At 29.6% G+C, this 16,582-nt stretch overlaps 1 protein-coding gene across 2 annotated transcripts; it reads left to right on the top strand.

The window, feature by feature from the left end:
* Positions 1–7,130: 7,130 nt before the first annotated feature.
* LOC129961552 (uncharacterized) lies at positions 7,131–15,896 on the top strand. 2 transcript variants are annotated; one of them, XM_056075037.1, is made up of 4 exons: positions 7,131–7,219; positions 10,115–10,244; positions 12,038–12,415; positions 15,387–15,896. In XM_056075037.1, the coding sequence occupies exons 3-4, from the start codon at positions 12,096–12,098 to the stop codon at positions 15,691–15,693; spliced, it is 627 nt and encodes a 208-aa protein (XP_055931012.1). In that variant the 5' UTR covers positions 7,131–7,219; positions 10,115–10,244; positions 12,038–12,095; the 3' UTR covers positions 15,694–15,896. The 2 variants fall into 2 exon arrangements, with proteins under 2 accessions (XP_055931012.1, XP_055931011.1); XM_056075036.1 differs by lacking the exon at positions 10,115–10,244.
* Positions 15,897–16,582: the final 686 nt, after the last annotated feature.

The raw sequence follows: 16,582 nt of genomic DNA, 5'->3' as shown, positions 1-16,582 counted from the left end.
TTATTACCATAAAATAATATTCATTGATTCCCATAAAATAAATTAGCATGATTATATACCTATCTGTTGTAGATAAAATTTCAACATTATATGTATCATATTATACGTTTAAAAAATCATCGTGGTGCCATAGTCAAACCCTGTCAGCTTGCATTATGTTCAGTGTATTTAACGAAGGCTGCTAGAATAATTATGAATTATAATCAAATACTGATGTGAATTTGCTTTAGCTGTATTTACTAAAAACTTCTTTTAAAGTATGCATGTCATTAGAATTGCAATGCACTAGATTAATGAAGTAAAATATTATGCATGTTGTAGTATTATATCAAATTGTGGACAAAATTCTTGAAAGTGTTTTTCTGCTTATCATGTTTTATGATATGACAACATCTAAGTTTTTTCAGACTCATTTTAGCATTTCACATTTGAATTTTTTTTATTGTAGATAAGCTGCTGTATCAACAGCTCCATCTGCAACTGTTATGCTCTGCATGTATATTACAAAAAGTGAAACGCATATACTTCTAAGTTGAGAGCTTTTATTTGAGGTATTAACCTCAACTCTAATTAATTACTTTTCTAAAGAATCTGCATAAAAAAAAATCTATTCTAGTATTTGTTGTATATATGTAACAAAATTCTATGATTTTTTCCACTAGAATTTAGGATTCATAGTGGTGTTTTAAAGAGACTAAATTTTAATGTAAACGATTAACAAAAATAAGGATAATATAAAGATTATTTGACACAGATAACAATTACTTTAAAAAAAAAATTAACTAACTGATGCTTAGCGACAAGCGAGAATGTTGTTTCCAAAACTTCCTTACATACTTTCTAATGCAGGTATTATCTCTCTTAGTTCCTCACAAAATTGTAAAGCTGTAAATGTCTTGCATAGTGTTGGTGAGCAATAGTTGCGAAGTATGGATTTTGCTGTGAATTAATAGTTTTATTGAATCTATTGTGTGATCCTTAGCGATTAATTCCTGATATTTAGTTGTAGGTCCCTGAAAATCGAATTTCTGTTTTAAATGCACTGTTTCTAGCAAATTAAATTCAAAATTCAACACAAAATATCAATTGTAATCACATATCAAAAGCACAAATGGATTATACATTACCTGAGGTTCATAATTCCGTCAACAAAACATTTTTAGACATCAAATTGTGATAGACATTAAAGCAGTATTATTTTAATAGCCTTGCACCTACTCTCTATTTATGGGTTATTTGAACATTCCTTAGAGAGTCGTATCCCACGACATTATAATACCATTAAAAACTTGAGTGTTTAGGTAATCTGTTTCAAATATCTTGTTAGCTTTTGTGGTAATATAATTTCTCTTTCTGATTCCTGATGTAAGATGTATAGATAATAAGCTTCCGTAGTTTTCTGCAGATGTGCTTAAGATTTTCATACTCATGCTAAAGTGATGAAATAATAAAAATAGTTTGAATCGCTTTGTAAAATGAAATCTATTGTTAAAACTTATACAAATATTTATATATAATTGAAAAATTTCAGGACGAAATTACCAGAGAAATAAATTGATATCATTAAAAAAAAAGACATGAAAATTATTTTGTACACTAATATTTTCTGAAGTTATCTTAGGAAAATACCTAAATCTTGCTTCATTTTGGCCTGAGTTTCACATTTTTATGCTCAGTATATCTGTGGGAAATTTTGTAATTCAATCTAGCCTGTAGGAGACATAATTCTTCACTGTGGAGATTGATACGTAATTGAAGCAGTCGCAAGAAACAATTTAAAATTTCTGCACCTAATAGACTTTTTATTTTGGATCAAGATGAGAGATGAAACTGAAAAATCAAGTGAATAAATATAAATTTAGTAAAATGTTTTTAAAAAAGAAATTTTTTGTTGATTGTAGGTATATTCTTTATAGAAACACTTCCTATTGCAAAATTATTCTGCTGATTAATTTTGCGGATTGATTTTCTGCTGATTAATTAAACGATCTAGAAATATGTTGTTGGAAGTTTGTATATGGACCATGTTGTTCAAAGAGGAACGTTGAAATTTTCATTTGCCTTCGGTTTCATTACGATTGAAGACAGAAAAGTAGCTTAAATCAGGAAAATTATCGCCTCACGATGACGATTGTATATAATGCCCTTTTTGATGGTTATAACAGCGTTGAAGTTAGAGGCTTTAAAAAGCGATTTTCATCTACCAAATACAAATTTGATAATTTTTCTATAAAATAAAATTGCAAAATGTTGGAAAGCTGTCGTGAGTTTTACTTTTTCTCCAGCTCTCATGAATTTAAGAGTAGGAAGTGGCAGTCTGGACAAGAGGAAATGGTGTCCTTATGCCTTCGGATGAGTGGAATCTATCTTCATTTTCCGGCATGCTAGCTTGAGTGTCCCCCCCCCCCTTCATGATACATTTAGCTCCAAAATTAAAAATGAAATTCAAATTCAGATTGAAATAAGTCATAATCATTCAAAGTTTATAAATTAACGTATCAAATTTAACTATGGCAAGTGTAAATAAACTATTCTAGAATCAATAAACATTAGCTGCTGCTTGTCAAATATTGATTTCAGATTCTTGCTACATTATTGAAACTTTTGAAATGTATTTTAATATAAAAAGAAAAGAATGCTTTTGAAATCTTATTTATAATTCAAGCCAAAATTAGACAGTATTTAGAAGATAATCGTGTACAATCGGAAAATGTTTATGTATTTATGGGGGAGGGGGTATTTGCATGGACAAAAAATGGTTTATAATGCTTTTTTTTAACTTAATGTTTCATTATCTGTTATGTCCTGTGTCTATTACACTATTGAGTTTGTTGAAGGATTAGTCTGGAATATATGATATGAAATACGATTAAAATTTTGATAAAAATCCCCCCCCCCGCACACACAAAAAACCGTCATAGCTTTTGATTTCAACCTTATGTCTTTGATATCTACGGAAAGATTACTTTCCTTATTTTAAAATGCTTAAAAAGTGTTTTGCTCTGAAAAACGTTCTTAAATTGTAAAAATGTGTGTATTTATTTAAACCTAATATATTAAAATATTTGGAAGACAGAAAACTTTTCCTTCCTAACTAAATTGTGTACAGTCTCAAGTAAATTTAAATATGAGTAACGGAAAAAGGGGATTGGAAAATAGCAACTAACTCCGTCTCTCCACTTCAAAGAAGGAAGTTGACAATTTATGACCTTCAATAAATGGCGAGTGGTGTATATAATTTTACAAAATACTCAAATACTGATTTGATTTAATTTTATACTTTAAAAGATAAAATTTTATACTTTAGAATTTTTAAACATTAGTTTTGTAATTTTTTTTCGAAAGTTGGCGAAAAAAAATGGCCAAAAAGGACACAATTTAGGTAATTAAATTAATAAGAGCTCTGAAATGCGCATTTTAAATAATGCTTTTATCACGTTAAGATTCTAGATTCAACTGTCTCTACTGCAACATACAGATATATTCATCCTTATTAATAATGAATTGTTTCAGGCGACCATCTAGTTCGACAGGAATATTGGTTATATTTAATTTCAAATTATATAGAATTTCAGATCCATTATTTCACAAATTACTTGAAATTTAGTCATGTTATTTTAATTGTCGTACTTATCCTATGTGTTGAGTACTTAAACATTTTTGACGAAGACAGTACCATAACATAGTACCTCTTTTGAAAACATAAATGTCCGATTAATTTATCTTCTTAATTTCGCAGTATTGTAATTTAATTTTTTTATACACGTAGTAAACGACACAGATATTAAACAAATCTTTCTTCTTTAACTTTCTTTTGAAAAAAAAAATCGCATGATCGGAAAGTTGATAAAAAAAAAAAAAAAAAAACGGTATGAATTTTGGAGTAAAAATGTAATATATTTTTAAAAATTCGAGAAAAAACATTTTTTTAAAAAAAAATAGCCAAAATTTAACAAAAATATGTGCTATTATTAAACTGGCATCATTAAAAAAATAATTTTTAAAATTTTGAAATGGTGTAGAATTTATTTTAATGCGATAGTATTTTTGGAAATTATACTGGAAAAGCAGCAAAATTAAGCTTAATTTTTAATTAATGAAAATTTAAAAAAAAATCGCCTTCACGTGCACACACGTACACATCTTTATTAGTACTATAGGTGAATTAATGTGAATGCTATAGATAAAATATGATCATAATATTTAAGACAAAAGTTCTGAGAGACCTTTGAAAGTCATTTCAATATCTCATCTTTGGTTTCTTCCCTCATCTTTTTTTCATTTTTGAATATTCTGTTACTATTTCACCCTTTCCAACAATCCCTCTGCTCAAAGTGTTTATTAATAATAATAATATTAAGAAATTGGATTAGAATACGAATCGAAGATTCAAATGAACCTAATAACATTTTATAACCTTTATGTTTCTTTTTTACATTTCATTTCATTTTTTTATTAGAATTAGTTTAACGCCAATATAAAGAAAGGATAAATTGAAATAATTTCGAATTAGCATAAAGTGAAAGATTACAATTATTCGTCATCGTAATCAACTGTTCTAAAGGAAGACAACTATCTTGCTTCATGGATAAGTTTTGGAAAATTGTAAGTCAAAGAAGACATATAATTTCATGTTTGGAGCTACTCCAAATTTACTGCTTTTCTTATTACACGCTTTAGTCAAAAATATTCTTTCCGGTAGCAGTAGTTGAGATCAGGCTTTTGGACTCGCGCAAATTTCATTCGTAACAAATTTTATAGTTCCTTTTACACCTTACTTTCTTATGTTTTGTGTTTACAGTCATGCAGAATAGCATATAAGCCAGTTAACAACTACGCTGGAGGGAGAGTCTGTGGTGAATAGCTTATAATCTAGTTAACAACTACGCTGCACGAGTATATGCTTTTGTATCCTGGTTATGTTACAGGACTGCTAACCCCAAGGTTCCAGGTTCTATCCTCGCTCATCCCAATTCGCTACATTGGTGACCTCGGATGATGAACCTTCAACCTTCATACAGCTATTGTGGCGTCCTCTACCCTCAAACAAAGTCGTCAGACTCACTTGACGCAGCAACACAAAGTTATCAGATTCACTTGCCGGAGCAACACAAAGTTGTCAGATTCACTTGACGCAGCAACATGAAAAGGCCGCTGCAAACCAAAGTCGTCAGACTCACTTGACGCAGCAACAGCAACCACACACATACGCTCGCCATAACGCTTGGAACTACTCAAATGGGTACAGGCGCATTAGACTCAATAGCTAATAAATACGTCACCACTCAACAGCCATATCATTCGTCTCACCTCCGACTCACTGGAGGGTGAGTCTGTGGTGAATAGAATATAAGCCAGTTAACAGCTCTGCTACCCGAGCAATTGTTTTGGTATCATGTTACTGAACTGCGTCCCAGGACAAGGTACCCTCGCACTATCCTAACAGGACAAGGTCCCAGGTTCTATCCTCGCACATTCACATACCACTACACTAACAACGTTTTTTTACCATCAACTAGTCTGCCACGTACTCCTAGATGCCCTTTGTGCGTGCTACAAGTTAGCAGACCTGGTCTAATTTTGTGCGTTGTCTGAAAAGCGATCTCCATTGTTTAAATTTCCATTGTTTTTTGTCTTCTGAAAATTGGGAATTTTTTTAAAGAAATTCCCAAATTTAATTAAATTAAAATTTAAAATTTAAATAAAAAAAATAGGTGATTTACAAGATGTAAGATAATACAAAATAGAAGAAAGGTTTTATTTTCAATAGCTTTTAAAATCTGTCGTAGAATTCTTTAGCAATCTTATACATCCTCAGGAATATTTCTGAAATTCCTATTTAAATTTATCGCAATACTGGAAGAGTGTGGATTAATTCATTTAATGTAAATTGATTATAATTTTGATATTAAGAACTCATAATCCAGAAAATCTTGCGTGGTTGAATAATAATAATTAAATGATCTAAGCTTATATATTAGATGCTCTAGAAAGTTTTTGACTTTTCTATTATAATTACGTTGAAAATTTTATTTATTTTATTATTTTTTTTAACAATTTATATATAATTAAGGAGTTACACCTCCTGCTCACTTGTTCATCAATCTTCAAGAATCAGTTTACGATTCTTTTGGAATCAATATTCGCTTTGCACACTCGCCATTTATTTATATATTTCTGCTATTAATAAGAATTTATAAATATATTCATTAGTAAAAGTAAAGTTAAATTATTTAAATTGCATGAACTAATAACATTTTTTCATCAATTACTAAAAACTAAAACATCAAATTCTAAAATTAGAAATTTCTGATAGTAGAGAGAGATATATGTAAATGTTAGAAGACAAAAATAGATAATTCTTAGTTCTTTAAAAATCAAAATTAAATTTACTTTTCTTTTTCTGATTTGATTAAATGTATTTCATTGGTATTGGTCGATATAATGTTAAAAAACATCGAAATATTTGGCGAAATCAAATCAATTTGTTAAAAGCAAATTCCAAAAATTTATTAAAATTAAAGAAGAAAAATGTTCAGGAATTAAATAATTATCATTAAGAATATAATTCATATTAACGTCATTAAAATATAATTCTAATTTCTATTATTTAAAATATGCTCTTCAAGATGACATTTAAATAATTTTTGCGCGATTTTTATATTTAAAATTATCTGTAGGAAACTGAACAAAAACATTGAGGCTTCATTTTTATTATTTAATTAAATATGTTAAGAAATAATTAATTTTAAAAGAACAAACAGCTCAATTGATGTCATATTCAAGTTTCATGTCGCAATTGTTCAACTTTAAAAAATTCTTTTACAAATTGGTAGAAGTCTAAAGAGAAGCATGCATTTTTTAAATTTTAAATTATTGTAGATATATATTGTGTTAAATTTAATTTTATTCATATATATGCTTTGAAAAATAATTTTAATACTTTTTTTAAATTAAGGTTTATTGATTAAATTTTGTAATTCATAATGTAACTTCTTGTACCTAGTTTTGCTTCTTCACGGCACCCTCTTCTAATACCGGATCATATACGAATCTTTATCTTTCTCAAACATGGGTTCCGTAATCTCGCTTTGATGTTGACGCAATGCATTCGAGACCTTTTTGTCACATCATTTTACTTGTTACTTCTGTACATGAGGAGATTTGCGCTTTCGAAAGACAACTATTTTTAAAGCAAAAAATGAGGGAAATGAATGAGGTAAATATTTTACTTTACTAATTAATTTTTATTTATATGGTTTAGTCCAATTAAATGTGTTATATAAATGAATAGCTAGACTTATCGACTTGACATGTGGTGTTTATAACAATTTAAAAAAATAAATTTTAAGTATCAGAAAAAAGAGAATGAAAAACCAATTTAATGTTATTAATTTATCTGTTGAAGTACACTATTGCTTCTTTTTTACGATTTTCTATGAATCAAAATTATAAGTGGGGGAAAGTGAAGATGAATGTATCATGAGAAATTAGTTATGCATGAATTATTATTTAATATATTTTTATTATTGCTAAAGGGGGGGGGAGGTATCAACAAATAGCATTGTAAACGATGGGACAATATTAGGAGGGAGAGATGTGGTGTACCTGTATTAATATTATATTTCGATCGAATTCTATGAATTAGAAAAAAACTGTCAAAAATGAAGTAAAAAGGGTATAGAAAAGAGTATTACTTTTAAAATTATCAAAAAATAGCTTCCATGCATTATCTTTACAGATTTTTTAGTTACTAGATTCATCTATCAAAAGTCTTTAACGATTTTTTATTTCAGTTGATAAATATTCGCTCCCACTTTAGATTAATGCTAGATATTATTTCGCTGCGTCAAGTATAACAAATTGAAGTAATTCTGATAAATATTTTTTTTTTTTCTGATAGATTGAATTTTTTTTTGACAGATTCAAATTTGTCAAAGATATCTGGTAAAATTTAATGTTTAATGTTTATACTCTGTTCATATAATTATTTTGCAAAAGCACCCCTATTTGTATTCAAAAACCCGAATAGCGCGGAAGGAAAGAATAGTTACATTCCGTTACTTTGAATAATATTGATCTGAAGCATGTTAAAAAGCAAATGCCTCTTTCCTCTCTCCATTCTTTATTGAATTTTTATTTCTATTTTATTAATTTTCGTGTGATCTGACTTCATAAAATGAGGGAGAGGAACATAAATTTTTTATTCATATATGTTATTTATAATAAACATCACAGTGGTCGATTAATTAACGAGTATAATCCGTTCAAAGACCATATTCGATATCTGAATTTTTCAACTGACAACATATGACGAAGGATTTGTTTAATTCTCTATGAAAATCACTTTAAAAACAAATAAAAATTACATAAACGTTTAGTAAGGTTATTTATATGCTATAATAATAAAGGGAGACATAAAAGCCTTTCATTAATCAAGTTATTAAATTAATTTTTTCTTCCTCTATTTGTGTGGAATAAAACCAGCGGAAGTGATCCCTTCAAAATTTTGTCTCATATTCTAATAAATGTACTTGTGCATAATTAACCGCAAGCTATTGGCGGACAATAGTTTTGAAAAAGTTTATTAGAGTGCGATCTATGGCGATTAATCGATAGGATGCGATAATGAATCAGCGGGAGTGGTCTGCCTGAAACGTTTTCGTATTCTCTCCACTCCCCCCGCTCTACATCGTCATCTGATCGCGGTTCAAAATTGCGAGGCGGATATAATAACAAAAATGTGTTTTTCAAATTCAGGGAAGTTGGAACATGAATCGCCAAAATTTTGACATAATTTTTTAATTATTACAGTATTTTTTCTATATTTTGTATATATAAAAGTAAAGAAAAAAAAATGTGCAATGTTTTTTTTTCTCCTTATTTTTTCTAATATTTTTGAAAGTGATTAAGAATTTTATTTTTGTAAAGATTCTGAAGCCAATTAACTTTAATCCATAAAGTATTACGTTGGAAGGGGGCAGTAAAAAAATATTATCCGTACGAAATCAATGTTTATTACCCAAATTGTTTGGAAACTGAATCGTTACGAGCCACATCATGAATTTGGATATCATTCTAAAACAGTTTTTAATTATATACCTTCTGATTTAAAATATCTGTATTAACAGATGTTTTGTTATTGATCTTTTTTCAGTCGTCTCCTTTTACGGGGGGAGGGGGAGACCTTGCTGCTCAGTCTTTAGTGTTTTTCATTCAAAAGTGTCTTGTCAGATAATTTCTTTTCCATTATGAATTCTTCAGAGTCGTTTTCAATCATTTCCCATTCCAAATATCTAGCAACTGTCCCACTTTCGCGCATAATTTTAGAGACGCCATTTTCATGAATGAATGATGGGCACAACTTTCAACGAGTAGTATTCATCTGTCGTTTATTGATATTTAATCACGCCTTTTGAATTAACTTGAGTACTTCAAAAATATAACATTTTTTTTTTCTGAAAAGTTTTAAATGACATGGTTGAAAAGAAGTATGCTTTAAAATACCGACAGAACATCATTTGAGTGTACAATTTTTTGAAAGCTTTTCAAATATTTTGATTTATAAGCTGAATCATTGAAGAGGTAATTCGAGGTAGAAAATAAATTTTCATCGGAGGAAAATCTTACTGCAAATTTTCGAAATCTTTCTGTTGTTTTCAGGTCATTCGATGATAATCCTACTTCCAATAGCAATTCGTTGGTTTCAAAAGTAATTTTTCATGTTGTAGTGCAAATTCTTTGAATAAATCTGCAAGATTCGTGCCATTTTTCCATATCACCACATTTTTGGCAGTTTTGCAAGACCATGGTCATTTCGGCTTCGAGATCGGCTGATTCCAAATTCGAGATCTGATTCCACGGAAGAACCGCGTTGTAAACTGCAAGTTAAATTTTTTGGAGCCGAATTTTCTTCCTCTGGTGTGGATCAGAAGTTTGAGAGGGCAGGGGTTCCAGCTTAGTTGTCATTCTTGTCATCTGATTGCGGTTCAAAATTACGAGGTCCGCTCCAAAATATCCTTAGTGTTGCTTTAAGAGGAATGTTAATATAACTAAAACTAAAATATCTCTGACAGTCTTGTTTAGAGTATGAATATTTTTAATTTTATTTCAGATCATCACTGGCGTTGGTTATCAGAAGTAATGCTATTTGATCTTTCATAGTTCAGGAATATATATTTAATATCGTCCGTGAGATGGATATAGTTCAGTATAACCAATTTAATAATTACTGAAAATTTACTGTAAGTAATATCTTTTTTTTTAATGAATTCTACTTATTTTAGATGGAACTTGTCAACTTCTAAATATGGACAAACTAACAGAAAAACCGTGCATTACTATGTATTCAGTGCTAAATATCTTTCCAAATTTTATAGACCATTTTGATTTCTCTTCATATGATAAATTCAGTCTTTTTCTCTCAGTTCTTTTTCTGTCATCTTGAATGATTATCTTCTTGATTACATATGTTTCATTTTCAGTTCATATTATCCAAACAAAAAGAACCTTCCAATTTTTTCGACTCATAGGGTATCTTTATTTCTCAGATGTAAATTTCGTTTTCTCTTTAGATGCTCGAACATTCTTTCATTCAATGATTTTTAGCTAGGATAGTGGCAATTGTACATCTGTTTAAGTTACATACAGCCAAGCAGGCAGCATCACGTATAATGTTACAAATCTATAATACCGATTCTCCTTCATGTTATGGTTGAAAAAGGAAATTCACAGAGATTCTTGAATGTTAAATCAATGACCCTCCGACCGAAGCGACCATTTGGGGACTTTGGAACAAAAATGAAGGTTGTTTTCTCCGTTTTCTTAATTCTTCATGCAAGAATTGTAGCTTTATGCGAAGAATTATAATCTTATAGGAAAATGCGAGAATTGTCTCTCTTAAGAACCGAGATCTTTAGAATACACGCGACATTATGAGCATATCCTGTTTGAAAATAATTTAAACCGGAGGCTCTCAAATGAGTTAATCTCTTTCTAGAGTTGCGTTCGCACAACGAGCTGGTGAGGTGGGAACATTGAGTGCAGTTACAGTTATTCAATATGAGATTTTCCTGCCTGTTTATAGTGTTAGTTTCCATAAGTGTCGTTGCTATATGCATCTTCGTTGTGTCTCGCTTAACAGTGCTTCATGTTATCTAGAGTATTCATGGAATAAAGCACCATTCCCCATCATCCAGCCTTTTGGATTGCATTAAACCATATATACAACGGATGATTTTCACAACAACATTCTTCTCGTTCTCTAAGCTATGACTTCTCTCTGGTTAGCATAATTCTTGATGCTCTATGCCTTTTAGATCCCATGATGTTCTCATACTTTTAAATGAAAAATTCAATGCACCACTTATTAATTATCGATCATTTAACCAATTACTTAGCGTACAAAAAGGTTTTACATGCAACTGATAAAATCTCGGGCCAGAAATCCTTCATATATGCATAAAATATATCACTTCTCCATTTCGATTTTGTTTTTGGTTTCGATTTCTATTTTTATTTACTTAATTCTTTTGATTCTTTAGTATCCCGCTTTCGAATCCGCTACTTGTGCTAATAGATGATAATTATGTAAAATTCCAACATCTTATTAGCAAAATCGAATCTTGAAACTTTTTTTTTTAGTCTGCTATATGCAATTCTCGTTTTCCAAATATGCATTTACGACCCGAATAAAAAAAAATAATTAAAAAAAACTTTCCTTAAGATGTTCAGTATCCATTTTGTTCGTTACTTAAAAGACAACCAGCTGTAATGTTATAGAATTAGTTTTAAAACCATAAACTAATTCATAAAAATATATCAAATTTTTCCTCAGGGTTAGTGAGCTTTATTTTAATGATTAATTTGACTTGAATAGTAATTCCTATTTTTATGAGGTACTTTTCAACACATAATTTTATAAGCTATAGAAATGCTTTTCCCCCTTGATATTATCTTTTTTTTTTTTTTTTTTTTTTTTTTTTTACATTTCTACAATTCTCAATTGTTGATGTTATATTGATTATTTATTTTCCAGAAGAAAACTCATTATTTGTAGAAGAAACGAAAGGGAAAAAGTCGTATTTTTGGATATTATGGAAGGACTCACCAGAGACTGTTCTGACTCGTTCGAATCCGATTTATCTTCAGACGGTGATCCAAAATCTCCTCATGACTACCTGAGCTTTTTTTCAAAAATTACGGATGACTTGAGAATTCACTTCGCAAGAAATTCCAGCAAAGAAGATTACTGTGAAGACATATACGAGGACATTTATTCTTCTCCTGTTTCTGGCAGTTATTCATATTACAAAGATCTCGTGGCTGTGGCCCAGGAGGCAGACGCTAGGAAGGACTGCCAGCAGAAAAGGTCCAGATTCGAATTTCATGAACAACCTGCTTCGACATTTTCTGAGTAAGTGAAAAAATGTAATTATGTAATCAAAAATTTATATTCATTTCTGATTTTTTTTATTATAAATAAGTTTTGAAGACGGGTCATATATTTAGATACTAGACGCTAAAAGTGAGATAGAGAATTAACAATTCAAATGCGTTAAGTTCAGGCCAAGATGACATCATTCATGTTGTTGGAACAATCATGATTCATGTTAAAAGAGGGAGAGGTACTAATAACTATACGAAAAAAATTGGACTTATTATTATTATTATTATATAATATAGTTAAAACCTTAATTTTTTCTCATATTTTATATTTTCATATGTATATCATATTTCTTTAACCTATTGGTTGCTTTCGGCGACCATCTATGCACCTACCATGTTAATAATTTGGCCATGGGAACTACTTTGATGAATTACACGTTATTATAGCAAAAGAAAGTACAGTACACTCCTGAGTATCCGGCCTAATGTGGCGGAAAGGCAGGCCGGGTAATAAAAAAGCCGGATAGACCGTAGTTCTATGAACTCATTTCTTTGTCGACCAATACCAGAAGACAAAGTTTTTATACCAAAACTCATTGTTATAATATGTATTTTTCACTTCTTATTGAGTATTAAGCCCTACATTCATCTCAAGCCACGTAGAATGTGAACGCGACAGCGGCACGTTGAATCATAGAAGCAGTTTGCCGGTAAGGTGTCGAGTTGAAGTAGGAGATTTGGAACTGATAGCTTATATATGTTTATATACTGCATTGCATGTTTCAAGAATCTATTGAAAAAAAAATAGGTTAAAGATATAAACTATTCATATTTTAACATAAATTTTGTATTGCCTAACTTAATTACGATAAAAGAAAACTAGGTCGGATAGCACGGAAGCTGGATAGTCGCGAACCGGATATTTGGGAGTATACTGTATTATTTTAAATTTCTTGCACAATAAGCACAGAGCGTTCTGATATGTTTGATCGATGACGAAATAAATGAACGATTAAATAGGTGATATCGACTCAGTTATTGAGACTGGAGATATCTCTAAAAAATGAAAAGCTGTAAAGGGACAACAGAGACCATTGATGGCGTATCTAGGAGGTTATCATATTATATAAAATTTGGCTAAATCAGTGCTATAGCTGTGATAGGAGAACTCTTCCAAGTTTTTCCGAATGGAGAATACGCAGTAAAGAAATATTTTTTCAGATTTCTATCACAATCGGAAGGCTATTGAAGGATGGCAATCGGTGATTTATTTAGGGTTGCGAATTATCATATGAAATAAAAATTGGCGAAATCGTTCTCCCATTTTGCCAATTAGTTTAAATACGGAAATGTAAGCAAATTATTTTTGGTGTAAAAGTAATATTGCTTTGTTTATTCAAACAATCATTGATAAACAAAGAAAACAAATCAGTTTTAACTCACACAGTGTGGATTTCAATTACAGATGGAACATATATATTCCGATAGAAGTGAGAGGATTAACAAGAATTATGAAAATAGAAAATTTTTTAAAAAAGTATTAAAGCTTTTATTGGAACATTTTTGAAAAACTATTGATGAACCGCTAAACATAAAATGGAATCAATTCAAGTGCCATCGCAAGCATATGACAAATGTATTTGCAAATGTCATGTAATGTTCGTTGAACTTTAATCTCTAATCCGAAATATTGTTGTATGTTAATGTTTCAGTCATCCCATTATCGTGTCAGTTAAAGTGAAGATGATAATTATGCTTTGAATTTAATCTCCAAATGAGACATTTTTTTATATATTTTTTAACACGATGGCATTTTTAAACAGCATACTGTCCATAAACTATGCGATATAAAACTTGTATAGAATATAATGCTTTACGCGATAGATCGTGGAGCATGGAACTGCTGTATTTAGTGTGTAATTATTTCATTGGTTTTCACTAAGGAACAGTTTTTAAAGCTTTGATTTGATTCATAATAAAAAAATTATATAAAATAATAGTATTTTTCCTTATATTTAGAAAGGTATTATTGAACATTGAATATAATTTTTTTTGCACCTCTTCAGAAATCAAAAACTTATTTTTCAGTATACTGATTTTAATACCATTCACTTTCTTCCTTAATTTTATAAATTACATGAAATTTAAATAAATTTGTAAAAATTATTTTTATTATGACATTTAAGCCGATTTTATCATCTTATCAACTCATTCAAATGCGTATTTGCCCCATAATTAAAATTACTATAAAAAGGTTATTTTCTTTATTTATTAATTTCGAAGCAGGATTTTTTACCTTTGCTTTTAGTAACAAGATAATGTTTTCATGCTGACTCCTTTCTGTAAATTGTGCAATAAAAGAAAACAAAAACACGTTACGAACAAATTGCAACAGACAATTAAACCAGATTAAACAAATGAAATAAGCCTAAAACATTATCATGGTACGATGCTTCAAAAAGATTCGAATTTCGTTTAATTTTTATTTTACCTTAAAGTTACTATTGGTAAAAGAAGCTGTGCTGGAAGATTTGATGGAATAATTACATAGGATTGAATTTAATTGTAATAATAAACAGCTTTTAAAAATTTTGAAAGAATGTACAAAAATTAGAGAAAAAATATTCCGAAATAAAATGCTTCAATGGAAAATTAATTATCGGATTTTAAGGTGGAGCAAAAATAATTTTAATGCAGTAATATGTTTTGACACCTTTAGAAATGGAAATAAATAGCAATTCTACTAAAAATATCTGCTACTATTAATATTATAATACAAATACAAACATGGGAAGCATTATTATTACTTATTTATCATCAACTCATTTTCTGACACAAGATAGCGGGTTTGATCGTAACATTAGATATGTTTAAATAGTACTGAGATTACGGCATCAACATTTTAAAACTTATTTTAAGAGAGAAATAAAAATTAAGGATTGTCTACATATACTACTTGAGAAACACTTGAAATATTTTTCTTATTTTGTCGAAATTAGGTTCCTCTGTCCTTCTGCTTGTACCGGACATTTTAATCCAGCTGTAGGCACTGGACCTTTCGAAGAATTATTCCAAGTTTTGAAACCTACCCCGCAGTTATGTTGTTCGCAAACTCCAGGAACTTTTCCATGTGCAAACACAACGACTCATTGGAGCCAGAACGTAGAATCAATGGGCACGGCGTCAAATGAAATTTACGGCAATTCTTTAAATGATGAGTACTCGGATTTTATTGATATTCTTCACAGATGGACTTCAGACGACTTCTCAACTGAGTTTCCACCATGTGACCCAAATGATTTCTGATGACAATTACGGAGTTAAGGATGGCTTAGAGCGGTGCAGATGTCTCAGGGTCGTCACTGGGGCATAATGAGGATAAAATTTTAATGTAATCTCTACATTAATTTTATTTTTTCTTCGGAATAAAGAAAAAATACGATACTTCTGGGGCCATGTCCTCTGTCCATGTCACTGATTTTACTAATTAAATATTTAATTATTATATATTTTCTCGGTGATGTATTTTTTTTCTGTAAATGTGACCTTTAGCATAGAGTATCGGTAAAACTTCTAAAGCAAAAATAATTATTGTGATGTTAATAAGTGAAATAAATATTTTTATATAAAGATCATTTTTTTTCAGTCGATATCATTATTTAAAATTATTAATATAAATACTATAACAGCATAATTAATTGTACGGCATGTATAAAATATTTTCACTGAATTTTGAGGAATTTAACTTTGTAATTTTTTGGAAGAATTTTTGTAAAACATTCAAATGTTAAGTCTTTAAATGCATATGATTCAAAGCAAGAATAAATGAAAGAAATATAAAATATAAATCTAGAAGTCCTGACTTTGTTGTCCGATGCTTAAGCACAATTATTTTTTATAATTAAAGTGAAATTTTTATGAACAGATTAAAGTAAAAAGAGGGCATGAATTCAAAACGATTATCATTATAAAAATCTTCCATTTTTTTCAAAATTATTTTGAGTTTTGAGCAATATTTGATTGTCTTTTCAATACGATGCAATATTATTAATGTATTAAATGTAATTATCTCCAATGATTTAAATACTGTTAACATAGATATTAATGTATTTATCGAATGTTATTTACTTAGCGTAACAGAAATGCGAAATATGCTGATGAATATACTACTCTAATCGTGGCCCAAAAAGTAAAT

This window comes from Argiope bruennichi, chromosome 2, assembly GCF_947563725.1.
Source record: "Argiope bruennichi chromosome 2, qqArgBrue1.1, whole genome shotgun sequence".
Classification (NCBI taxonomy): domain Eukaryota; kingdom Metazoa; phylum Arthropoda; class Arachnida; order Araneae; family Araneidae; genus Argiope; species Argiope bruennichi.
The sequence above is the reverse complement of the archived record's forward strand: the minus strand, read 5'-3'. Positions and strand labels throughout refer to the sequence as shown.